At 51.9% G+C, this 24249-nt stretch overlaps 18 protein-coding genes across 18 annotated transcripts; all 18 read right to left on the bottom strand.

Annotated features, from left to right (window-relative positions):
• Positions 1-988: 988 nt before the first annotated feature.
• DQ04_00671170 (microtubule-associated protein) lies at positions 989-2308 on the bottom strand (the record flags this gene model as incomplete). Its single annotated transcript, XM_009309490.1, has 1 exon — positions 989-2308. The coding sequence occupies one exon, from the start codon at positions 2306-2308 to the stop codon at positions 989-991; it is 1320 nt and encodes a 439-aa protein (XP_009307765.1).
• A 187-nt stretch (positions 2309-2495) lies between these two features.
• DQ04_00671160 (hypothetical protein) lies at positions 2496-3059 on the bottom strand (the record flags this gene model as incomplete). Its single annotated transcript, XM_009309489.1, has 1 exon — positions 2496-3059. One exon carries the CDS (start codon positions 3057-3059, stop codon positions 2496-2498), a length of 564 nt encoding a protein of 187 aa, XP_009307764.1.
• Positions 3060-3373: 314 nt separating this feature from the next.
• On the bottom strand, positions 3374-4900 carry DQ04_00671150 (putative ATP-dependent RNA helicase; the record flags this gene model as incomplete). The annotated part of the gene is made up of 1 exon (XM_009309488.1): positions 3374-4900. One exon carries the CDS (start codon positions 4898-4900, stop codon positions 3374-3376), a length of 1527 nt encoding a protein of 508 aa, XP_009307763.1.
• A 538-nt stretch (positions 4901-5438) lies between these two features.
• DQ04_00671140 (Trypanothione reductase) lies at positions 5439-6917 on the bottom strand (the record flags this gene model as incomplete). The annotated part of the gene is made up of 1 exon (XM_009309487.1): positions 5439-6917. The coding sequence occupies one exon, from the start codon at positions 6915-6917 to the stop codon at positions 5439-5441; it is 1479 nt and encodes a 492-aa protein (XP_009307762.1).
• Positions 6918-7162: 245 nt separating this feature from the next.
• DQ04_00671130 (hypothetical protein) lies at positions 7163-8134 on the bottom strand (the record flags this gene model as incomplete). Its single annotated transcript, XM_009309486.1, has 1 exon — positions 7163-8134. The coding sequence occupies one exon, from the start codon at positions 8132-8134 to the stop codon at positions 7163-7165; it is 972 nt and encodes a 323-aa protein (XP_009307761.1).
• Positions 8135-8375: 241 nt separating this feature from the next.
• On the bottom strand, positions 8376-10511 carry DQ04_00671120 (putative DNA replication licensing factor, putative,minichromosome maintenance protein-like protein; the record flags this gene model as incomplete). The annotated part of the gene is made up of 1 exon (XM_009309485.1): positions 8376-10511. The coding sequence occupies one exon, from the start codon at positions 10509-10511 to the stop codon at positions 8376-8378; it is 2136 nt and encodes a 711-aa protein (XP_009307760.1).
• Positions 10512-10770: 259 nt separating this feature from the next.
• Positions 10771-11166, bottom strand: DQ04_00671110 (glutaredoxin-like protein; the record flags this gene model as incomplete). The annotated part of the gene is made up of 1 exon (XM_009309484.1): positions 10771-11166. The coding sequence occupies one exon, from the start codon at positions 11164-11166 to the stop codon at positions 10771-10773; it is 396 nt and encodes a 131-aa protein (XP_009307759.1).
• Positions 11167-11321: 155 nt separating this feature from the next.
• On the bottom strand, positions 11322-12371 carry DQ04_00671100 (hypothetical protein; the record flags this gene model as incomplete). Its single annotated transcript, XM_009309483.1, has 1 exon — positions 11322-12371. One exon carries the CDS (start codon positions 12369-12371, stop codon positions 11322-11324), a length of 1050 nt encoding a protein of 349 aa, XP_009307758.1.
• Positions 12372-12686: 315 nt separating this feature from the next.
• Positions 12687-13847, bottom strand: DQ04_00671090 (putative mitochondrial carrier protein; the record flags this gene model as incomplete). Its single annotated transcript, XM_009309482.1, has 1 exon — positions 12687-13847. The coding sequence occupies one exon, from the start codon at positions 13845-13847 to the stop codon at positions 12687-12689; it is 1161 nt and encodes a 386-aa protein (XP_009307757.1).
• A 351-nt stretch (positions 13848-14198) lies between these two features.
• Positions 14199-14534, bottom strand: DQ04_00671080 (histone H2B; the record flags this gene model as incomplete). The annotated part of the gene is made up of 1 exon (XM_009309481.1): positions 14199-14534. The coding sequence occupies one exon, from the start codon at positions 14532-14534 to the stop codon at positions 14199-14201; it is 336 nt and encodes a 111-aa protein (XP_009307756.1).
• A 172-nt stretch (positions 14535-14706) lies between these two features.
• Positions 14707-15006, bottom strand: DQ04_00671070 (ARP2/3 complex subunit; the record flags this gene model as incomplete). The annotated part of the gene is made up of 1 exon (XM_009309480.1): positions 14707-15006. The coding sequence occupies one exon, from the start codon at positions 15004-15006 to the stop codon at positions 14707-14709; it is 300 nt and encodes a 99-aa protein (XP_009307755.1).
• Positions 15007-15611: 605 nt separating this feature from the next.
• Positions 15612-16301, bottom strand: DQ04_00671060 (protein tyrosine phosphatase; the record flags this gene model as incomplete). The annotated part of the gene is made up of 1 exon (XM_009309479.1): positions 15612-16301. The coding sequence occupies one exon, from the start codon at positions 16299-16301 to the stop codon at positions 15612-15614; it is 690 nt and encodes a 229-aa protein (XP_009307754.1).
• Positions 16302-16526: 225 nt separating this feature from the next.
• Positions 16527-17381, bottom strand: DQ04_00671050 (hypothetical protein; the record flags this gene model as incomplete). Its single annotated transcript, XM_009309478.1, has 1 exon — positions 16527-17381. The coding sequence occupies one exon, from the start codon at positions 17379-17381 to the stop codon at positions 16527-16529; it is 855 nt and encodes a 284-aa protein (XP_009307753.1).
• A 172-nt stretch (positions 17382-17553) lies between these two features.
• DQ04_00671040 (hypothetical protein) lies at positions 17554-18297 on the bottom strand (the record flags this gene model as incomplete). Its single annotated transcript, XM_009309477.1, has 1 exon — positions 17554-18297. One exon carries the CDS (start codon positions 18295-18297, stop codon positions 17554-17556), a length of 744 nt encoding a protein of 247 aa, XP_009307752.1.
• A 182-nt stretch (positions 18298-18479) lies between these two features.
• On the bottom strand, positions 18480-18770 carry DQ04_00671030 (hypothetical protein; the record flags this gene model as incomplete). The annotated part of the gene is made up of 1 exon (XM_009309476.1): positions 18480-18770. One exon carries the CDS (start codon positions 18768-18770, stop codon positions 18480-18482), a length of 291 nt encoding a protein of 96 aa, XP_009307751.1.
• Positions 18771-19222: 452 nt separating this feature from the next.
• DQ04_00671020 (kinetoplast DNA-associated protein) lies at positions 19223-19927 on the bottom strand (the record flags this gene model as incomplete). Its single annotated transcript, XM_009309475.1, has 1 exon — positions 19223-19927. The coding sequence occupies one exon, from the start codon at positions 19925-19927 to the stop codon at positions 19223-19225; it is 705 nt and encodes a 234-aa protein (XP_009307750.1).
• A 265-nt stretch (positions 19928-20192) lies between these two features.
• DQ04_00671010 (kinetoplast DNA-associated protein) lies at positions 20193-22121 on the bottom strand (the record flags this gene model as incomplete). Its single annotated transcript, XM_009309474.1, has 1 exon — positions 20193-22121. One exon carries the CDS (start codon positions 22119-22121, stop codon positions 20193-20195), a length of 1929 nt encoding a protein of 642 aa, XP_009307749.1.
• Positions 22122-22600: 479 nt separating this feature from the next.
• On the bottom strand, positions 22601-24028 carry DQ04_00671000 (putative hydrogenase; the record flags this gene model as incomplete). The annotated part of the gene is made up of 1 exon (XM_009309473.1): positions 22601-24028. One exon carries the CDS (start codon positions 24026-24028, stop codon positions 22601-22603), a length of 1428 nt encoding a protein of 475 aa, XP_009307748.1.
• Positions 24029-24249: the final 221 nt, after the last annotated feature.

Here is a 24249-nt window from a genome sequence, read left to right as displayed (position 1 = left end):
TTCTGTAGACCCCCACTTCTCTTCTGCCCGCCCTCTCAGCTCGCAGCTCCCCTCCCACTATTTTTTTTTTCTTTTTTGTTCTTCTGGGAGCAGTCCTTGAGACTCTATTCCTCTGCTAACCTCCTCCTTAATACTACCACGAATAAACGGACCAAAAGGCGAAGAGAAAATAAGACGCAAATGAGCATCGAACAATTACAGGCCTTCATGTTAGCAATGGCCGGCAAGTCATTCCTCCTGTACATTTCTTACAAGAATCCTCAAAGTCACACATCAGTTCTACATTTACCGTCTTTTGCCTTTGCACCCTCCCGAGTAATTATCGGTCTTTTGCTTGCCAGTGAACGAGAGAATCTGCACCGGCATGTGTGGCATCAACCAACTCCCCACGTGCCCCCTCTCTTCCCCCTTTTTTTACAAGGGGGAACGAGCCTATACGAGCAAGATATCAAGAAAAAAATCAGAGAAAATGAGAGTCAATTATCGTACACATCCTCCTCCTTCTTTTCGCGTTATTCTGCTATTTCCTCATTTCCTCCTGCACTCCACCCTTTAATTCGGCTCCCTTGCTCCATCCGCTCAGCTACATATCGCGCAGTTGTAAAGGTTGTGTACAACAAGTTAGAGAAACAAAATGCTTTGATTGATGTTCTTTTCTACCTATCCACGAAGTGTTTTTTTTTTTCGTTTACAGCGAAGCCGATCAGAAAAGAGGAGATATAGTGGGAACGAATGGCCATTTGATAAGATAAACGCACTAAAGAGAAACACTGTAAAGTTCGGGCACACTGATACAGCCAAAAGAGCAACACGAATCTCTTCCAAAACATAAAAGGTCAGGAAAAAAACGCCCTTGTTTATATATATATATATATATATATACCTCCTTCATATTCAACCAGAAAGACTGTGCCTTCGCATAACACCTCTCCCTCTACTTCGCCAATATCTAACAGCACACTTTTGCTCCACCCACTGAAGTTTTTTTTTATTGGTCCTTCCAATGGTCACAAAACACTGCCTTGTTGGTTGTAGTATACATCGAAGGATCCATGTGACGCACCTTCACTGGCGCTGAAACCACTGGACGGGGCAAAGCCTGTGGTTCCGGCCGGAGGAATCTACTCTTGTACTCAGATGCAAAAGTACGATTCTCCAAGACTTTGTCCTTAGGCACAGAACCCCTTTTCGGCTCAATTTTCGGAACTACATTGTGAGCCTTAAAATCAGCGTGAGTCGTACTTGAATAGAAATCAGGATCTGCATGACAAGGACACATGTAACCACCTGCACCAGGGGCCTTCGATTCAGGCAACTTTTTGGCTTCGTAAGGTTGAGAAGCACTTGACCTCGCAGAAAATGGAACAACACTCCGCGCTGTCTGAGAGCCCTTCCCAACAGAAGACCGACCCGTCATCGGAACACCATCACGCCTTTCTGTCGGCAAGCAAGACCGACCACTACCAAGCACATTACGATTCGACCGACGGGGCGGAACCTTAAAAGGAGGAACACGACTACTCGCATCCCCCTCAGTCTTCTCCTCTTGCTCGCGCTTGTACGCCCCCGGATCGATAGGCTTGTACGCCTCCTGCGCAGTGGAGCGGAAGTGGTCGGGGTCCACATGACGCGGGCCAACCTCCTCCTCATCCTCCTCCGGCTGCTCGCGCTTGTACGCCGACGGATCGATGGGTTTGTACGACTCCTGCACAGTAGAGCGGAAGTGGTCGGGGTCCACGTGACGCGGACCAACCACCTCCTCATCCTCCTTCGGCTGATCGCGCTTGTACGCCGACGCATCGATAGGCTTAAACGACTCCTGGCTCACACTCTTGTACGCAGAAGGATCAGTACGACGCACTTTAACCTCCTCATCCTTTGGCAATGAACCATCCCGCTTGTACGCCGACGGATCGATGGGCTTGTACGACTCCTGCGCGGTGGAGCGGAAGTGGTCGGGGTCCACATGGCGCGGACCAGCCTCCTCCTCGTCCTCCTCCGGCTGATCGCGCTTGTACTCAGCCGGGTCAATCGGCTTGTACGCCTCCTGCGCAGTGGAGCGGAAGTGGTCGGGGTCCACATGACGCGGGCCAACCTCCTCCTCATCCTCCTCCGGCTCTTCACGCTTGTACATTGACGGGTCGATGGGTTTGCATGCGCTATTTTGTGGGGTGTAGGGTTGCTGTGTCTTTTGCTTGTGCGACGCGGGTGCGCGCCGTAATTCGTCTTTGGAACGTCCGCGGAATTGGAAGGAGTCCTCGTATTCGCTATGGAGCTTGCCCTTGCGCATTCTGGTGAAGCCGTCCATTGCGCAGCCTTTGTGGTGTGTTGTGAGGTGATGCAAAAAATTCTGAATGTGTAGATGGGGAGAAAAGTGCGTGGTTGGCTTTTAATTTAATATAATAGCTGAAGTCACTGTTTGGGAGGCATGGGGTTAGGTATTTCTCTGTAGATGAATGCCATTTTTACATTGTGGTTACATGGGTTTGTTGAGTCTAAGTTGCGGCGGTTGTATGTGTGTCGTTGTTGGTGCCTATTTGTCGTTGGAATTGATGGCAGGCTACTGTTAAGTCCATTATGGCCTTTGTGCTGCAGAAGTTCGCGTACGGGTTGTCGTCTGCCTTGTTGCGCGTAGTGCCTACTGAGGTCGTCGGGGCGAAAGTACTCAGCTCTGCGCTCTCAGTACTACCATCCGTCTTAAGCCGCGAAGAGGCGGGCTTGCCGTACTTGGTGTCTATCATGTGACGCTGTGATGCGCCGTATTGAGAACTTGTTGGAGCGCCGTCGAAGGCCATGGAGTTGCCGTTGCTGAACATGAGCTCCTTACCCAGTCCTCTTCGCCGCATCATTGGCTGCACGGACGGTTCACCGGGGTCGGTGAAATCGGACTTGTACATAGATAGTGAGGGGCCTGTGGTGTGATCCACAGCAAGCGTGAATGCACGGCCATCTGCCTCGTAGATTCGGTTGTCTCGCCAGTTATCTATGAGCACCCCGCTGTTGTAGTGGTTGTCAAAATACGGAAGATTCCGATCTCCGAAAGGAGAATTTTCGGGCATGACTTATTATAACTGCTATTGCTTCGTGTCTTTACGTGCTAGTACTGTTTCAAGGAGTGCTCGACGGCCCAAAACAAGAGAGGATCCACTTTGTGTTTCCACATGGATCAAGAGGTTATTGGGGCAGAGGTAATTTTTTTCAAGTAGGAGAGAGTAAGTATGTGCATACCTTCGTGTGATTTGCTTGAACAACAGATGCTCCCAAACGCATCAGAAAGAAGGTCTGTTGGAGTGGCAGTATTGGGTGGATCGGCGTCCCTCCCATTAATACTGAGACGTTGGACTTTAAACGATTGCGGTTCCAATGCTTACCTTTACGCGATGCTTCGACTTCTCTTCTTCGGTCCTTTCTTTGTGTTTTGCGCCACAGTGTTAGCCATTGGTCCATCGTCTGCAACGCCCAACAACGCAGTACCCACCGAAATCTCAGCTTTATGGTTAATGCCGGAGATAACCTTCTTAGATGCACGTTGTTCCTCGAGCCGTTGGGCCTTCTTAGCCGCGGCGTGTTCCTTCAGTGTCACCACGCGCCGCCCAAACTGCTCCTCCACTTGAAGCTTCGCCTGAACCTTCGCTGCCGAAACCTCATCGAGTAGCTTCAGCACACCCTTTTCGTTGACACCCTTGGCTTTCCAGAGACTCAAAGTGCAATTAACTTTTCCCTCAAGGCGTCGCACTAAATCAACGTCGTATTCTGTGACGAATGCCACCGAAAGTCCCTCACGACCAGCGCGCGCTGTGCGGCCAACGCGATGCAGATATGTGGGCGCCTGTTTCGGCAAGTCGTAGTGCAATACGAGGCCCACTGCGGGAATGTCAAGTCCGCGACTCGCGATGTCGGTGGCGACCAGAATGCGCGCAATGCCCAACTTAAAGGTAGCCAAGTTGTCAAGACGGTGCTTCTGCGATATCATCGAGTTGAGGCTGCACACAGGGAAACCTAATAGCTGTAGCACAAGTCTAACAACTTCGCAACGCATGCAAGAGTTGGTGAAGACGATGGTAGACTGCTCAGGTCCCGCGTTTCGGAGGGCAGCAACGAGGTACGCCAGTTTCACCATGTTGGGGATAAAGATGTACTTCTGTTGCAGCGAGTCCGAAACACCATACGACGTTGTGGTGTCACTTCCCTCGCCTTCTTTTTTGTCATCGTTCCCTCCCCCACTCATTATGGTGTTTGTGGCGAACACTTCCAGCTGCTTCGATGCATCGGTGATTCCGAGTCGCGGCAGCCATCCGTCGTCCTCGACGCGTGTGAGGCGTCGCTCAAGTGTTGCGGTAAAGAGCAGTGTGCGCCGTGTGGATCGGGCAGGGCCGAGGAGCGCAACAACCGATGCCACGTCCGCCTCCATGTCGTCGCTCGTCAACCGATCAGCCTCGTCAAGCACGAGGAATCGCAGGCGCGAGAAGGCCCTGCGGGCTTCAGGGAAGGAGGTCAGCATGAATTTCAAACGCCCCGGTGTGGCCACCACGATGTGCGGCCTTCCATTCAACGCGTCCAACTGTTGCTCGTGTGGCACACCGCCAATGACGAGAGCGTTGCGTATTTGCAGCGGGGCGCCGAGGGCGACAAACTGATCGACGATCTGATATGCAAGTTCGCGTGATGGCGTCAGCACAAGAGCAAATACACCGTAGAGGTCCTCTGCGAGTATCTGCAGCAGCGGAAGCGCAAAGGCTGCCGTCTTGCCGCTTCCAGTGGCCGCGCCGCCCACGACACACTTGCCCGCTAGGATTGCAGGGATGCAAAGCGTCTGTATAGGTGTGGGATTATGAAGTGCCATGTACGTGCATTGTTTCACCAACCACTGCTGGATGCCAAGTTGCTCAAACTCAGCCATCACTATGCTATTATCTCTCCTCACTCAAACGCGCACAGTATGAGGGAAAAAGGGAGAAGGAAACCACAAGAATCTGGTAGAGCAAAAAATGATGCATAGTAGGCAATTATGGGGAGATGGAGTGACGAAGGCACAAAATTTTTTTTTCGGTTTCTTCTTCGTTTTTGTCCTTTTGTTTTGAGCATTTATTTTTCTTTGCTGCTACTGCCAGTGCGTCTCTCCTCGCACCCCCACTCAGCCAAAGGAAAACAGTTACTCACCGCCTCACGTAACATCAGGTTACTAACAAACAACAGAAAAAACACCCACCACGCACTTGAGAGGTTTGGAACACCATTCACGTATATACGCACGTTTTGGTGATTGGTTTCCATACCAAGACGCCAGCCAAAATAAAAATAAAAAATGACCCCCAAAATTCGCTTTAATCTGGCGACGTATGTGACTCAATTTATTTTTTTTTCGTGGTGGTTGTGTGGGTGCTAATTGCCCCGCACAAGTTCGTTTTTCATCGCCTTTCTTTTCGTTCATTTCTTCTCTATAGACTGGCCTCAGGCGGCGATTCCATTTTCTTTCCCTTACAGTAAACATGAGACGGCGTGCGCATAGAGCACAGCTCCTCAGCGCTTGTGGGATGCACACCAATGGTGTTGTAGAAGTCACTGATTGTCGCATCCAATCTTAGGCACACACCCACTCCCTGGATAATCTCCGGCGCGCTGTCTCCAAGAAGATGTACCCCGAGCACTTTGCCGTTGCCATAGTCTGTAATAATCTTGGCCACGAACTTCTTGTACTTTGACCCGCTGATATTGTGCATGAGCGGTGTGAAGCTCGAAACGTACACCCCCACCTTCTCATACTGCTGCGCCGCAACCTCCTCAGTGAGGCCACAGGTGCCAATGGGCGGGATCGAGAAAACGGCGCTCGCCACACGGGTATGGTCTGTTTTGCGCGTCTTGTCGCCAAAGATGGTGTCAATAAGAGCGCTGCCTTCGTTAATGGCCACTGGCGTCAGCATGAGACGATTCGTGACGTCACCAATGGCGTAGATGTTCGAAATGTTCGTACGGGAGTGCTCGTCCACCTGCACAGCGCCGTTCTTCCCGAGCGCCACACCGGCCTTCTCCAACTGAAGGTTGTCAGTGCGTGGAAGACGGCCAATTGCCATCATAACCACATCGACGTCGAGCGTTTTGCCACTCTCAAATGTGACGTGCTTGCTGCCATCAGGGTTCAGCTCCACCTTTGCAGGGTTCTCTTTGGTCCAGATGTCAATACCATTGGCAGTGAGCTGCTTCGTGAGCTCCTCGCGCAACGTGTTATCAAAACCACGCAGGATCAAGTCGCGGCGGTAGCACAGCGTCACTTTGCCATCGGCAGGCTTGTAAGCATTGAAGATGCCGGCGAACTCGACAGAGATAAAGCCACCACCGACAGTCAGTGCACGGCGAGGTGGTTCCGGCAGGTAGAAAGCCTCGTTGCTGCTGATACAGTGCTCGATACCAGGAATGCGCGGCATTTGCGGCCATGATCCTGTTGCCAGGAGAATATGGGACGCCTCCAGCCGCTCCTTAACAGCACTGTCAGGATCGGCGCTTTCACGAACAACAACCACATTTTTCGATTCCAATGAGCCCCATCCCACAAAGAACTCGAGACCCTCCGTGTCCTTAAACATGCCGTCGTAGCTTTTATTGATATCCAGCACTGCCTCGTCCTTCGCCGCAATGAGTTTTTTCCAGTTGGCCTTGACGCTCTCCCGATTAAACTCCCATCCGAATCCGGCCGACTCGCGGAGGTGCTCCATATACTGCGCGCCGGTCACCATCAACTTCTTGGGTACACAACCAACGTTGACACATGTGCCACCCAATGCGGAGAAGAATGGAGGTCCGTGCACTGCCTGTACATCAATCACAGCAACACGCTTCTTGTAGATGGCTGCTGCATTCCAGCCTGCCTCGAGACCTCCCGAACCGCCACCAATGACCACCAAATCGAAGGCCTTTGACATAGAGAAACGGGTAAAACGAAAAATTTTCGTGAGCTTGATTTAAAACAAGAAGGAAGCTGTTATGGCAATAATTCGGTTCTTCTCTTAGAGTGTGCAAAGAAACAGGGAGAGAAAAGCCAAAAAAAAGTTCTCAAATGCTGAGCAGTAACATTTAATGTGTGGCTCCTCTTTTTTCCTTGCTCTATTTTACCCAACTCACATGTTGACCTTTCCAAGTCTGAACTCTCTCTCCACACCCCTGACTTTTACTTGAATACGCCCCGCGGCATCTTTGGTCCGTTCAGTGGGATAGGTGTGATGTCCTCAAAGTAGCGCACATGGAATTCATTCGCGCGATCCTGTACCGCTCGCACCGCCCCCTGCCTACCGTTGTAGAAACCCATAACCCGCACCACAAGCTCAACCTTTTCGCCCCGTCCAAGTGGTCGTCCCTCGCCCGCCCGCATTTCACGAAGTTTAGGCAGCAGATCATTGAGGTACATGCTCGTCACCTGATGACCGTTGTCGGTGGAGCCGTCACTGCGGAAGCCGCGGTCACCGCCCTTGAGTCCCCTATTGCCAGCTGTATAAGTGGGAAGAATACGTTTACCCTCATACGTGTACGCTACCGCGTATGTGTTACGCCGGCGTGAGACAAGGTACAAGAACACCATGTCGCGTGTGTACTTCGGCATCTCCCCCCACATGTCGAGCTGGCTATATTCGACCATACCATGAGGCATCTCGCTGTCCTTAACGAGGGAGTAGCCAAATCGGCTCTTAAAGTAATCGTTACCCAGAACACGCTGCGGAACGCCATCGGTGCCACTGCTAGCATCTTGAGCACCAGTTGTCGTCGTCGTCGTCGTCGTTGTTGCAGGAGCACCAGCACCAGCAGTGGGCCCACTGCTGGCTTCTTGTCGTGGATGCCCTTGCTCCATGTCCTCGTACCACGCCCGCTCATTGAACGCGCGTTGGTGCTGTGCCCCATCGTTTTCCGCCAAACGCCGCATCTCTTCTTGTATGGAGTCCACGGTGCTACGGGCTGACATATGCCCCCAGTCCATCTGGGGGAGCTTCGGCGCGATTGCAGACCCCATTTTGTCGGCACTATCCTCAACATCACGTTGCATGAGACGGTCGTTAGTGGAACGAATGAGAAACTCGTTGAAGTACTGCTGTCCACCTTGCTGTGGCTTTAATAGCGCCGGCACACGACGGTACTTGTCAAGAAACATACCTGCCCGTGGCCGTGGCTTTCCTCGGCGCAACAAAGCGAGCGACAGACGCATGACGAAGTTCCACCTCTCCCCTCACACTACCCCACTGTTATCCACATCATTACAAAAGAGGCGTACACAGAAAAAAAGACACACCAAAGAAAAGTCAAAGAAAACGATATGTACTAGTAGGGGTCATTCAACGTCAAAAAAGCAGTAGACATTACTCAAGTGTATTACTTTTAATATCCTTAAAACCCTAAACCCCACGAAGTTGGTACTTATCCCCTAGCTGGAGGATAACTCCCACCTCGTTCAGCTGGTGTAACATCGCATTGGCATTACGACACCCTGCCTGTTCACATGCCGAAAGAACGATGCGGTGTGGGAGAGCATTGACGCCTGTTCGGCAGACTTCTGCCTTTAGTGTGTTCAGGATCATTTCCCGCTGGGTTACCTTCTTTGCAGCGGCGGGGCGGAGTGGAGCCATGTGGTTGCTGGCGCATAAGCTTCCGGAGCACTGCCGCAGCAGTTCCACGGCATATTTCGCATCATCAGATGTCACTTCATGCCTCAGCTCAACCTTGGCGCGCGCTTCTGCTACACGAATCAGAGCCTGAAGAAACCGCGGCGTAATAGCCAACTCGCCGTCTCTTGTCTCTGCGCGCCGTGCCAAGTAGTGCTCCTTGAGCACCTCACTCGCCTCTTCGCGCAAGGAAGGATGGCAATGATGGCGGCAGAACGCCACAAAGCGCTGCAGCAAATCCACTGGAAGTGTACCACTGCCATTGCCACCCGTGTGATACGGGTCATCGGCGTCGTGCCGTCGGTGCAACTGCAGCACGTGCTCGGAGAGGGATCGGGTGCACTCTGCGTGTGGGTCACGCAGGCAGACGACAATGTCAAAACGACTAAGGAGTGCGGGGGAAAGGTTGAGGTTGGCGGTTAGCGGCTTGGTGTCGTCAAAGCGGCCGCCAACAGGATTCCCTGCAGCGAGAATAGCGGTGCGCACTGGTACAGAGAATACCATCCCGGCCTTCGCCATCGACACCGTCTCTTGCTCCATCACCTCAAGCAGCGCCTTGTGTTCTGTGACACCCTTGTCAATCTCGTCGATGCAAGTGATACCTCCGTCACCGTGCACAACAGCACCAGCTTCAAACGCAGTCTCACCAGACGTCGGGTCTCTCGTGAGTGTAAGTGTCAGGCCACATGAGGACGACGTGTGGGCGCACACAAAGGCACTCCGCGGGGCGATGCCACACGCGGCGCGCAGCAGCTGCGACTTGCCAAGACCTGGGTCACCCACCATGAGGAGGTGAATATTGCTGCGCGTACGCATCTTGAGCTCTGTGCCTCCAATCACAGCAAGCACAATCGCCTCCTTCACATGTTGTAAACCAAAGATAGATGGCGCAAACGAGGCGCATAGTCGCGCAAACCATTGTGGATGACGCGCCATTTCGTAAAAACGCCCGCTCTCCTCTAGTGAGTCCATTGACAGTAATGCGCCCCGTGCACTGTCGTGCCGGCTGCCCTCTATAGAGTACGCCCGTACTGCAATTTGCTGTGTGGCTCCGTTACGTCCCTCACCACGTACGGCGCACAGAACGCCACACACAACGACAGCCTCGCCCACCGCTGCTGCATCAATCCAGATACCACGTAGTTCCACTGCCATCATCTTATGGATGCTTCCACCTCCCGCAGATCCTTCATAGACATCCGTCTGTTCCTGCACTTTCAGTACCTGTACCTCTTCACACTCTCCCTGCTCTACCAGCGGTGACCAACGGTACCCGCGGCACCGGCCACGGCACTGTCCCGGGTACACCAGCACGCCGTCCTCTGTTGGGGCCTCCACCACTACCCCACAGGCGCCGCAGCGGAACGTCATTCGCACACAAGTAACACGTGATGGACTCATCCGCACAACTGTTCCGCGTATTGTCACGAGTTGACCAAGCATAGAGGCACCCAAAGTATCAAATGAAGTTGCGCAGGTGTCGTCGCCAACGACGGAGCAAACCACGCGCCAAGAGCCGACAGCCCCCATCTGGTGTTCTCTCTCTTGTTGCTGGCAGCTCAGCACAGCTCTGAAAAACTCCAACAATGGCACGACAATATACGGCTGACTGACGAGAGCATTTCGCATCGCTTGGTTCAGCACATCACCACGGAGGTCCACTTTAAACGTGAAAGTCGCAATGAGCGATGGAAACGAGTGGCTTGTCGCAGTTGTGGCAGCTTGCAGCGGAATCTGAGCCAAAAACCCTGCAAATAGTCGCCACATTTCACTTACCGCCTCCTCATCGTATGACAAGGGCGCAAGAGACGCGCAGTGCACTTGCCACAGCACCTTCACTGCTTCCTGTGGGACGCCACTGATAGACATTCCCTCTACAAAGATCCATCCTTGCCACGGAGCGTGGAAGAGGAGTACGATGGAGTATATGTCACCACAATACACCTCTCCCTACCCCTCAATAACAACAGCCACACAATCAGTAGAGCAAAAACACAGAGGGTGTAGCCCCACTTATGGAAAAACAAAAACCTTTCTCTCTTTCATTTTCTTTTCGCTGCATGCGCGTATGTGTGCATCCAGTGGGGGGGGGNGGGGGCGTCACCTCCTCGGAGTGCTTTCTCCACATTCATAGAAGTTCCTTTTCCTTGAGGAGCTGTGTCAGCTGGCCACTCAACAGCATATTTTTGCACACATCGTATCCTCCAATAAGCTCCCCGTCAATGTACAGTTGTGGGTACGTTGGCCAGTCACTATACGTCTTGAGTCCCTCACACACCTCGTCATCGTCGAGGATATTACAAAAACTGTAGTGGACTTCCAACTGCTGCAGCATATCCACCATTTGTGCCGTGAATCGGCAGCGTGGCTTCTCTGGCGTGCCAGTGAGGAAAACGACTACACGATCCTTTGCAATTATACCCCCAATAGCGGCTGCGAGCGCCGGGGTCACCTTATCTGGGGTGAAGTTTATCCGCGTATGACGCAAGAGCGCCAATTTGGATGCAAACATACCGCGAAGCATTCTTTTTTTTCCTTTTGCTGCCCCTGTATATACACATAAGGGGGAATATAAAGCAAGAAAACACGGTATCGGATAAAAAAACTACGTTTGTTAAATAAATAAAGCAACAAGTTCTTCTATTAGAGCGTTTCGACTCATTTTCTTCATTTACTCCCTCAGGGTTCTTCTTTTTGGTCCTCTCTTCCCCCCACGATGTGAAGAACATCACTTGTTAAGAAAAGCCCTGCGGCCGAAAGTTCTGGTGGAAGAAGACACCTCTGTGAGGCAAACGAGCGACAGACAATAGAGCCTTCAGTGCAGCGCAGAAGGTGAAGCTGTTCAGCGGCGCGAATAGCCCATACACCTCCACTACCACTGGTCATCAGTACCGGTGTGTTACTGCAGCTGTTCAGACTGCTAAGGGCGCAAAGTTGTTTTGACCAGACTGGTTGGTCAGCACGGCGCTGATCATACACAAGGGCGGCGCCACAAGATGTGGCTACCACATACCACGGTATCCCGTAGCCGCTAGCCTGCACCGCCTCAGCATGTCCCATGCCAATCGGCAATTTGAAATGCAGCAGTGTGCTCCCAGTGGTGGAAGAGAACAGCGACACACCGTGCTGAGTGGCACCCACAAAACACCCAGATACCGTCTGCTGATGTTGCCGCTCCAGCGATGAACAATACTGTGGAAACAACCGCTTCAGGGAGCTATCCAGTTTAAGTCGTTGCGCCTCTTCTCGCTCAAATGATATAGCCCACGCTGTGTCGCTCTCGCCTTTTCGGGTGCACACAGCGTCCACATCCCCACAGCCACCACTACAGACAGCGGTGATACAGTCTATCCGAGGAGTAGCATCCCACGTATCGCCAATGAAAACTGTGCCACTGCTGCTGTCATTGGGAACCAGGTCATGCGCCATCCCGTGGACGCGGTGCAGTGTCACAGTGGAAGCGGCATCAGCCAGCGCCAATACAGCCCCGTCGCCACGGCCCATCATGCAGCATGCACCGGCCACCAACGTGCGATGGTATTGTGGGACAAATTTGCGGAGGAAGACATTGTGTTCCTGCAATGAAACAGCACACGCTCTATCGCGTCCAACCAGCAACAGAAGCGGCGACGGCAGTGGCCACGCGTCCTGTGGCATGGCCACATTAAAGGATACAACAGGGAAAGGGCACGTCAAAACACGCGTGGGAACGGCTGTGATGTCAAGCATATTGCATTGTCACAAATACAGCAACGCAATTTGGTCTCGCCTGCTCCCCTTAATCCTCTCTTCAGAATCAGAGCGAAAACAGCAAAAAAAGGAGTAGAAAGTATATGCATATGTACCAGAGAGAGCGAGTCAGCACGTGGGTAGGAAAGAGCGCATCTCAAATGATACACATCCATATCACATTTCGTCGCTCCCTCGGTAAGGCGCGAAGAATAGGGGATGCATTCTCGCTCCTCCTGTCCGCGAAAATAGATAAGAAACAGTGCACTACTGAGCATGGTGGGGAAATCTGTCAAAGGACACGCTACTTCGGTGTCACGAATGGTTGGCGACCTTGGCCGCAGCGACACTTCGACCTCCCGTGGTGGGAAGACCAACAAACACCTTGAAGCTGTCGTACAGCACCCACTGAATCGCAGTGAGTGCGCCAACCATCATGAGACGGGGGACGATGCCTCGCCAGAGGCCTCGCCAACCAAGCTCTCGTACAATATAGCAAAGTGTATTTTTGCTCGTGGCGTGCGACGTGTCGGCGCGCTGATTCAGCTTTGAAACAATTGTATCGGCAGGGTGTGATACGAGGGCGCACAGCATGCCGGCCATGATGCCAGCCAAAAGCGAAACCAATAGTTGCACACTCTTCGGCGACGCACTTCCTGGGTTGCTCAGAAATATTTTGTACAGCTGTTGTGCAATGCTCTCAAAACTCATAAACTTCACAACAGTATACGGTACCTGCCTGCACCAGAGTGCAGTGAGGCCCTTGTAAAAACCGTTGCACCCTTCCGCCGCCCACACCATCGGCACAATGACGGAGATCTGTGTTCTGTGAACACTCGTAGTCTGAATCTTAATTTTAACGGCTTCCCAAGGCGCCAGTGCAACGTCAGCAATTACCTCCGCAAAAAAACTTGCTGCCAAGTACGCCATAAGCTTAGAGGCATAACTTGTAGTATCCATCGGCGAGTTCAGCGCAGCCTCCGCCTTCCGGCGTTCAAGAAGCATGAACTTAAAAACCTCATAAAAGAAAAATTTAATCCCCCCCTGGAGGGAATACCCAATGAAAGTTGGCACCCACCCACGAAAGAAAAGTGGGAAGCTGCCAACAAAAAAACCACCAGCATCCTGGTATATCATACGAAACCCTTCAGTCATGCTCTCATATTCACCCACCTGCATGCGGCACTTCACAAGGTCCATCGGTGTCATGAGCGTATGTGGAAGACCGCTAAGGACGCCACCGATGAAGCAGCACAAAAAGTACATTGAAGAGTACTGTACCACGCCCCTCTCCTCCCCGCCACGGTGAGGTACAGCGCAAGCCACAAAAATGAAAAAACAGAGAAACACCCCACATGTCATAAGCACAAATCTAACACGCAGTAGCATGGCGCACCTCACCAAATAAGTGGGCTCCAAAGAATCTGAAAGCGGCCGAGAGCTCCCGTCAACCTCCTTAAGCTGCCTATCACTCATGCCCAAAAACTTCAGAGAAAGCGTCACCCTACGAAACGCCAACAGTACTACTGACTGCTTAGGCAACCTTAAGGAATATATGTACCCTTTCCACTCCCCAACAAAACGCAACGTCAAACAAAAAAGAAGATAAGCAACAAATAACAAACAAATAGAGCAAACATTTTTTTTTTACAAAAGCAAGCGCCAACAAAAAAAAAAAGACACCACAGTAAAATCAAACCAGCAGATAATAAACACAAGGAAAAACAATAAGCCAAAAAAACCACACTTCACATTATGTGACAACACACTATAACCAATCACCAAGTACTAACAGCCGAAGCAGCGCAAATGGGCGTCGTACGGCATCTAGCTGGACGCGTGCGACACCGCCTTGGTGCCCTCCGCCATGGCGTGCTTCGCCAGGTCCGCCGGCAGCACGAGACGCACGGCCGTCTGCANCTCGCGCGCGCCCAGCGTGCGCTTCTTGTTGACGCGCACGATCGTGGCCGCCTCCGACGCAATGCGCTCGAAGATGTCGTTCACGAACGAGTTCACGATCTTCATCGTGCGGCTGGACATCGACATCTGGTTGTTGATCGACTTGAGCGAGCGGCTGACATAGACGTTCCACGTCCTCTTGGGCTTCTGGTGCGAGCGCTTCGCGCCCTTGCTGCGCTTCGTCGAACTCTTCGGTGTGGCCATATTGTTTGCTTGTGTTTGCTTGTGTGCTGGAGAAGCTGTGCGCAGGTGGCAGGGAGCGAGAGACAGTGTCGTGTGAGTGTGCAAAGAGGACAGGCAACAAATAAGAGCACCATTGTTATGGGAAGTGTGCTTGTTGTTTGTGTGGCGTTGTAGTTTGTGCTGGGTTGTGTGGCTACAATGGTTTCTCTGTCATAACCCGTATGATTGACCCACTTCCCGCGATAGCGTACAACTTTGCATGCCAGCGGAAGTATGTTGCGCTAGACTTGCAGTCGTTTTTAAGGCAGCAGTAGAGTACTTTCATTAAAGTGTCTTGTTGCGTACTGCTGAGAGTGGTGAGTTCTTGTTCAATTGCGGGCCCTGATGTGCCGGCAGCCACCACCTCACGTGCAATGTCACGAACTGAAGCAAATGTCATGTTCGGAAGTGGTGTGCCCTCCAGTTTGTCCAACAGCAAGCACAAGCGAGACATAGGGTGCGACACAGATTGGCCCTATAGAGAGCGAAGCTGTGGTGTCAATACGATGATGTCACGTATCAACAAACGTCTTGCTTGCTGTAGTTAGATAGTTGAAAAACAAAGTGGAAAGGGATTGTGTTGTGAAGCGGAGGAAATATATTTTTTAGTTTAGTGCTTTCAGTTATCATTATTCAAATGGTTTTGTGGACTGTACGTGAACAAGCTGCGTTGATGTGGATTATTTTGACGATACTGGGCATGTGCTGTTTATATTGCAAGTCTCATTTGTGTTCCTGATAATAACGGAGATAGAGGGATGCACCACCTTTCCTACGCTTGTGGAGGTCACATCCCTCTAAGGTGTTTCTCATGTTTCGGTTTGAATGCCTAGGTGTTACCTCATTTTCACAGCTGTTAAGGGGGGTTCTCTTGTTGTGCTGCAATGTAGAAAGGGATAAGGGTCGTGATGCACACGTGGTGTCACACCCATCTCTAGAAATAATTATACAAACGTGTTCATGCTTTCTGTTTGTGTCAGCACAGCTACTGTTCTGTCTCGGTGGGAGAGAGCATTGTCGTTTCTTTGCTATTTCCCCCAAATTGTTTTTTTTTTCCTCTTACTTGTGTTTCTTCTTCTTGTCCGCGTCGTTCGTTGCGGACTCCCCCAGCACTTTCCTTCGCTGCTGAAGCATGTACGTGTACATGACGTAGCTTCCCATTGGGTAGACTCCAAGGAGGATAAACCACACCGTGTTGTACCACGAAAAGCTGCAGTTGTAGCGATTGGGTAATTCCATTGACCACGGCTTATTCGCCTTAATGTACGGAAGCGCCTTGTACAGGCAGGCAATTTCCCCGCTGATACCGATAGGATAGAGCACTGTGAAGGCGGTGTAGCGCAGCCACGTGAGCGGTTTTACCTTCACATTTAAAAGGTTTGCCGCGTAGTACGCGTAGCGAATGATTTCCGACAGAGACCACGCTACAACCATCTGTGTGAAGAAGGGGCTCGTGCGAGAGTCAGTGGGGCCAATCTCCAGCGCGCCGTAGAGCACAAGAAGACGCGAAAGCACCTGCAGGAAAGTGGTAGCGACAGGGCTGCGCACAAGTCCCGCCATGGCGTGCAGAACCTCCATGACGGCCCCGCTCTGGAAGACAACGAGCAGCTTGGCGATGAGCGGGTACACCTCCTCCACGCTCTTTCCACTCGCGAGATGGTTGACGATCTTTGCGAGGATGGCCGCCCATCCAACCAGCATTGAGCCGTTGTAGGCCACCAGGTACGCCTTCTTGAGCATCACTGGCATGAGCCAATGACTGATGATAGTACCCACCGCACTGGAGTGATTATAGACAGAGTCAGAATACAAAAAAAAAGAGAAGGAAAGCAGCAGCGGATTTCTGGAGCAGGAGATACAAAAAAAGGATGTGAAGAGTGGAGGCGTGGCAGTGGCGTCACGCAGAAACTGATAGGAAAATGGAATAGAGAACGAGGGGTAGAGTGCAAATGAATTCCACTTACACTCAAAATTTCAGCGTCTCCGCTTCTTGGGCCCGCCACCCATTCCCATGTCGTTCACAAGTCTCTGCCAATCGTTCGCGCTCTGCGCCGCCACGTCGGCCTCTAGCTGTCTCTTCGCCTGCAGACGCATCCGCTTGCGTTCCAAGTTCTCCGCGCGCCGCTTTGAACGCTCTTCCGGCGTGAGTGACGGCCGTTTACGCAACTTCTCGTAAAATCGTCCCACACGCACGTGCGAGAGCGGCACCTCCTCCACAGCTGCAGCGGCAGCGGCACCAGCTGCAGCATCCGTCTGCGCAGTTGTCTCATCCGACTCCTTCGATGCAGCTTCAAACGCTACAATAACGGTGTTAGCAAGGGTGAGACGCTCTACCTTTGACGGGCGAAACTTCCCTGTGTGGGGATCGATTGCATGGCATACCACACCAGAGCGCAACGACCCTTCCCCTTCTGCCGGGGGCGGTTGCCACGCACGCAACTGCTCACTGTGCACTTCCTCCTCCACGTTGTAGCCCAAGATCCACGCCTTGTAGCGAATGCGATCCAGCGGCGTTTCGGGTTGCAGGGCCTCTGTGATAACGCAGCTGTACCACGTCACATCGTCGAAATGAACCTCGTACGGGGCAGCCTCTTGGTAGCAAATGACGGGTTTGCCGTCAGCATCCAAAGCTTTCGTCAAATCTGGCGTCGGCTCGATATCCTCAACGGCGTTGAGAGACTCAACGGCACCACGCAATTCGGCCTTGATCTCCTCGATGATCGCATCCACCTCGTCATCGGCCTGGTTGCTCTGCTTCAATTCCAACGCCTCTTCCAAATTGGCCTGGAGGCCCTTGTACTCCTCCAGCAACCGCTCACGCTCTTGCATTTGCCCAGTGTCACACTAATGCACAGAGTCCACATCAAAACAATAAATAGAGATGGGAGAAAAAGAATACGGGAAATAAAACAGACACACAGACGCAAACGGAAGCGTTTCTTAAGAGGGCAGCTTCTTCGCTCATTCTTCATTTTTGTTTACATTGCGGACGTCTTTCACACTATGCGTCATCATCTGGATTCTCCTCGTCAGCGTCGTCGTCAGCACCATCGTCATCGTCACCTGCGTCGGCATCATCACCATCACTACCACCCTCTTCGTTGCTCCCTTCCGCCTCCTCTTGTTCCTCCAGCGCAGCTAGCCTCTCGCGTTCCTTCTTTTTTTCATCGAGGATCTCCAGCCATTTCTGCTTCTGTTCCTCTTCATTTTGGAGGCGTTGCTGGTGCACCTCAACGGCTTTCTCTAGCCGCCTCGCCGTCTCTAAAGAATTGTTACACTGGCAGATAGCGGCTGCTGTGACACTTGGGAAGTCGGGGACCTCTTGTAGTACATCGACCCCTCTCGTCACAAGGAATTCCACCGCGTGGTGCGAACGGCCGAGAACGGCCCAGTGGAGCGGGGCCGCTGGGTACCGACTGCGCCGACTCACTTTAAACTGCGGTTGCAATCTGCCGTCATTGCGGAGCTCCTCCACTCGGAAAAGAAAGCCGTACTCCTCGCCTGTCTCAACAACGCGGAGAAGGTTGGCGCCTCCCAGAAGCGCCGCGACTGCCTCCCGCCGCCTGCGCCGCCGCCCGAGGTTGTTGAGGGCGATCTGCTCCTCCTCCTCTTCCTCCTCCTCGTCACCAGCGACCTGCTCCTCCTCCTCCTCCTCCTCATCCTCCGGGAGGGCGGCACGGACAAGCTGCCGGAGGCGCTGCACGTCGTCGTAAAAAGCCGCAGTACAGAGGTCCCGGGCACGCATCTCGCCTCCTTCCTGTTTTAAAAGATTCGCTGCTTTGTGCCCTCACCTTCACTCCCTTGCCGTCGCAAGGCAAAATACGGAAAACTCAAAAAAAAAAGAACCGCGGTGTACAATTGTCTGCGCTGATAGAATAACCGAATGACAGCCGAGAAGGACAGATAAACGTGTTTCTTCACACTCCACTAGGCCGGGGGTGCACGCCGAGCCGACATGGCCCGTCGCATGGCCTCCCGCGAGGCTAGGTTTTCCGCCAACTGCATTCTCTCCGCCACCACCGCCTGGTACTGCGGATCATTTTCAAGTTCCGATAACGCGCTAAAGTTGGACGCGGTAGAATACCGTGAAAGCACCAGCACCTTGAACAGCAGACCACCAAAGAGAAAGGCGCAGCAGATGTATGCGTTCCGCTTCGTGCCGTGAAACCCCACCGCCTCCTCGTAGACTGTGAAGGGCTTATAGTATGCACGAGGCATTCAAAGGGAGGTGCCTTCCTTTAGAAGCAACAGTAGCGGTGGCAAAATAGAGAATGGAATCGCATTTATTAACACAGCAAATAATAAAGAGACCTGCGATACAGTGAACCCCGTCGCTAAAACCTCCATGAACTCAGCCACATACAAGATATTTTTTTCCGCTGTATCCGTTGCAGTTCATTTGCAACTTCGTTTACAGGTTGAATAATAAATAACACAGGGATCTCTCCCTGTCATCGCTGATAGATACACAGAGATGATGACATAAAACGACAGAGGAAAATAGTGTCCTCTTCTGCTTCACACGTTTCACTTACGTTCAGTGTCTCCTTCCCATTTCGAGACCCCATCAAACTCACTGGCATGAATTATCTTCGTTTTCATCCTTACCACAACGTCAGCCGACTATCTTTCTGCGGCAAACATCATATAAACAGATGCAAAAAAAAAAATCATCTGTGCAAATATAAATTCTCGCTCGGCCACGCCCAAGAAAGTTTTTTTTCACGTCCACTTTCCTCAATCTCGTGTGTATACGGGTCAAAGTAGAACGGGTTCCCGGAAAAGCGTGGCTCCGCCGTCATGACACGCAACTGCACAGCAAACCTCTCCCCATTCGGGCGACGGAACAACATCGACGCAACTTCACCAGGGATGCAGTGCATTGAAATCAGTTTGCGCGCCATTTGTATGTCGCAGACGGCCTCCCCATTGATCGCCGTGAGTTGGTCGTCTATACAGACCCCAACCTTGTAAGCGGGGCCGTTTCGGAAGAGGCCGTCCACCACAAGCGCACCATCCTCAACGTCGTCTAGGATCGAGAACCCAAGGAAAGCGGTTGCCGTCGCGACATCATCTTCGTCCACAAAATTATCAGCAACATCCACATCCTCATCCTCATCCTCCCTCTTCGTTCTTTTTGGCTCTTGCAGACTTGCTTTTTCGCTCGTGGTATCCTGTTTAACTAACCGGTGTGTCTCTGTTGGAGGCGCGTCTGTCACTTTCGTAATGTCAAGGGAGCTCACCTTTGTTGGAACCGATCTCGTCGGTTTGGAAGTAATTAACCGCCGTACAACTCGGTTGTACAGCCACCAAAGGAGAGCAATCACCAAAATGATGCCAGGCCTGGCAATCCACCTTGACGCTTTAGACAGCATCAGTAACCTATCGGTCGTCGCTGCGTGAATGCTTCCGTCACTATCCCTGTGTAACTCCCTCACCCACGGGTGGGCACTTCGCCCGCTTGTCTCTTAAGAGCATAAAGAAGCAGCGACCCAATGTGACCTATCAGAAGACAGATTGTTAAATACAGCCGGTGGAAATGGCAAGCCACACACACGCACACACAATACTGATAATTTAACATGCAATGGAAAGGAATCCACACACAACGTGAACATGTCACGCGCACGTTCATGGCTTTTATGGAGTGCTTTCAATCGTCTCTTTCTGCCAGCGTCGTTGGAAACGCTTGTGGCGCATAATATCGAAGAAATACGGTTCATCCCTTAACCGCGGCTCTGCTGTCATCACCCAAAGAGACACGGCGTAGACCGTACCATCAGGCCGCTGCAGTGTCAGATCTGTTAGACGACCAGTATGACAGTGTCTCAGCACTGCATGCCGGGCCTCCGCGATAGATGTCACCCGTTTTCCTTCAATCGAGAGAAGCACGTCGCCGATGCGTATTCCAACCTGATACGCGGGCCCGCACTCATACAAACCCTCCACCCTTAAGTGCGGCTCGCCGAGAAACTCCCCCAACGAAAAACCTATAAAGGGTTTAGGCGTCGATGCACCAGCAGGTGGCCTTGCCATCTTCAGCATGCGCCACCTGAATTCACTACCATAGCTCCTCGACACTGAAAGCATACGAATTTCTTCCTTCGACAGCGTCCCCGCGGATTTAAACAACAATCGCTTTTCTTCAAACTCGGCGTAAATATTGTCTAAATATCGCTCCTCAACCTCCCGCAGCGCATCACGAGCTGCTTCTTCCTCGCCCGCCAGTTGCATCCTTTTCCTAGCAAACCGTCGCGACATAGCCTCTCGCCCATCGGCAATCTCCTCCGCCCTCAACCATACTATACAGCAAACCTCCTCGGAAACAATAAAAGAACGCCGCAAAGATTCCAGCATAACAACATCACCAACTGTCCTAAACCCTTTATCAAAATCCCGTATCAAAACCTCGTTATCTTCCAGCGTTGCAATCTCTTCCAAATCAAACGAAACGCACTCCTCAGCATCCCAGAAAGGAGGAAGTCCACACAGGCGCCGACCTATGCTCTCAACCCCGCGCCGGGCAGCCTCCTCAACACCGCGTCGGGCAGCCTCCTCGGACTCCTCGAGAGCATCGACGGTTTCTGCCCACCGCATGACACTCAGCTCAGACCGGCACCGGGAGAAACCTTCTGTGTCACGTGCAGCAGCTGCTTCAGCGCTATGTTCGGTCTCGTACGCTGAAGGGCCGATGTCGACTATCTGAGCTACTTGTTTTTTTTCTGCCTCTTCAACAACATCTGCTTGATTGTGGTATACAGTTTCTTGCCCCCCAAGAATGGATACATAAACAGTGCGAAGTGCATCTTCTGTGACTACTTCGGATGTGTCTTTGTCACGAACTTCAGCTTCCTTATTGTCTCGAGACGCAGCGGTCTCTTCTAGTGTATAGTTTGTTTTTTCGCGAGAAAGAGCATCACATGTCGCATCGGCTGTATTCACATATATGGAGGTGGCACCTTCTCCTTTTCGTCGCCGTTCTGGTAGTGCCGCTTGGTAGTGTTCCCGTAGTATATGTTGTCCCCGGAGTTCAAGCATCTCGTTTCGTTGTAGCGTGCGTAGACGCATGTAGCACAAAAACAAGGAAAAGGTACAGATAGCGAGTGGCACTACCCAGAAGAGCGTCAAAACAAGTGGAACAACGATGCTGTCCAGAGTGCATGTGGAGACGGAACCGAGGAAGGCAGAGGAACAGAGAATAGTGCAGTTCGTTGAACTCCAGCATATACCCGAAGAAAAGAACTGTTTCCCTTTCTTATCAGATGTCAAGTTGATGCGCACAGCAGCGTCTTTGAGAGTGATGACCCCTTTTCGCCCTTTGAAGAGCTGGTTTCGACCGTTAATACTGGCGTTCAGAAGACCATTTTCGTCATCAGTGTCGCATAGTCCCTTGCTGTACGTTATGTCGTAAATGACGTCGACCCACCCACCACGGGATATCGCTTTTGCCGCAAAACGGTTAGAGTCCACATGGCAGCGGGGGGTAAAACTTCCCGCCACGGTTCCTCTGTCTTGCAGATGCAAAACCGTCACGAATACGAAGAGACCAAGGATGCCGATTGACGGCATCTATTTCTCTACGGACGTGCAAAGAAAGACAAGAAGCAAGTTGTGCCCCAACTCTTTTCCAAGAACTACCCCCACCCAGAGCCCTTCTGTGTGACACGCCAAAACAAGAAGGAGGAAGGAAACAAAAGTTTTCTTAGTTCGTGCAAGCGCATGTGCGCACTTCCCTGGGAATAAGGAACTGCTCGCTCACCAATGCAAGGGTCATTTAACGCCATCATCAGCAATACGCAGACACCATACACCAGCTGAATGCCAACATGAAGCACCCTTGTAGGGGAAACAAAGGCTTTTCTACTGCTTCATTTAATTTTGGAGCCAGTCGTATCTCGGTGAGGTTTACAAAACGAAAGCAAGGAGAGATTGTGTTGGTGTTTACTCTTAGTAACGGCCTTACGACTGACTGGATAATCGGGACGTAACTGTTTGCAGCCATGAAGAACAGAAAGACTTTCAGTGGGATTGGCACAAGGACACGTAAATCACCACTTCAGGCTGTGTACGCCACCATTGTTTAACGTAGCCTCGAACTCCTTCTGGCGGTCATGAAAAACAGTACGCCAAAGCACCGCCCCAGCATTCTTCTCCAGTTCTCTGAAGGCGCTCACGGAAAAGTAAGGTGGTTCACAGTCCTTCTCTTCGTAGGCGCTCTCTTGCACCTTCCCGGACTCTGTCCGTCTCATCTTCACCGCATCATTTGGAAACACATAATTTCTGAAAGTATCCTTCACCTTGGCAATTCGTCCTGCGGTGTCACCTACGGTGCCATATCGCACTTGTCCACCACCGTTAAGACAACCGTCCGGACATGCCATTAGTTCAATGAATGTATATTGCGCAACTGAGGCCAATTTACGCTTTATTCCCCGTACAGTATTCTGGATGTTCTGGAAGCCATAGGCGACGCAGTACATTTCGTCAGGGTTACTTAAACTTGTGGCCTGGTGATGGTTGGCGTTCCGTTTCATTTCGTAGAAAATATCATCAGGCGCAAGAGTGGTATGGTGCAGTTCGCGGGCTGCATACTGCATGGCAAAGCGATGATAGCCGCCACTGCCCTCCATAGCGGCTGCAAAGGCGCAGTTGTCTTCTTGCAGGGGCCGATTGGGGAGTGGCCCAAATTCCGAGCTCAATGGCGCCCACCACGGGAATGACGCGTCGATCTCCAGCATCCACTCCAGCAACTCCTGCGTGCTCACCACAAAGTCCGTGTACCGCTCACCACTGGCAGGGGAAGCGTCCCGTGCAGCCTCCAACTTGCGATCAAAGCAGGGTTGCACAGAGACGTGGCACAACTTCGGCTGGAGTGTCTTGGCGTAGCACCCGGCGATGCCTTGTGGAGACATCACCGGACATAACAACGGAAGTAGGGCGGGGCCTTGCTTCTCACAGTAGCACACCCACCCCGGGCATGCAGACACCACCATCGGAAGAGTTTCTCTTGCGTAACGCATTCGACGACAGTACTCTTCTGCAGTCTTTTCAAGTGAGATGTACTGCGCCCAGCGGAGATCAGATACATACTGCGCCTGTAATACAACACGGAAGAATCCACTCACAATGTGGAAAACGCGCCAGGTGGGAATATCCAAATAGGCAGCAATAGAGGCGGCAGATTGGTCGCTGACAGTAACCAGAAAAGGACGTGCTGTATCCGCTGCGCGAGTTTTAAGGATTTCCTCGCGACTTTGGGAAGATACAAGAACCGCCTCTGCCGTTGTCACACAGCCACTACACGCCAAGCAGTCCTGTAGAGTTATCTTCACCACCTCATTAGCGGAGCTGTGTCTCTGCACAGAGCCATCTCCCTCACCCTGCTTCAACCGAGTCGGGAGAGTGCAGGCCTCCGATGGCGCGATGTAGTCCATCCCCGCCAGCATGAGGGAGGCAGAGAAGTCACCGGCTGACATTCTCTGCAGTGCAATCTCAGGGAGGCAAAACAACAAGAGCAAATGAATATAGAAAATGTGAATGATGTGTCCCCAGAAATGCAATACCCTTTTTTGCAGGCCCATTCACAAAACACCAATAAATTTGTAAAGAAAAAAAAAGCCACGGAGAAGTGCACGCTCAAAGGCGCCTCTCCGGGCCGGGGGAGGGGGGTTACACACAATACAATATTGAATTTTTT

The sequence above is a fragment of the Trypanosoma grayi genome, assembly GCF_000691245.1.
Source record: "Trypanosoma grayi strain ANR4 Tgr_67_V1, whole genome shotgun sequence".
NCBI lineage: Eukaryota > Euglenozoa > Kinetoplastea > Trypanosomatida > Trypanosomatidae > Trypanosoma > Trypanosoma grayi.
The sequence above is the reverse complement of the archived record's forward strand: the minus strand, read 5'-3'. Positions and strand labels throughout refer to the sequence as shown.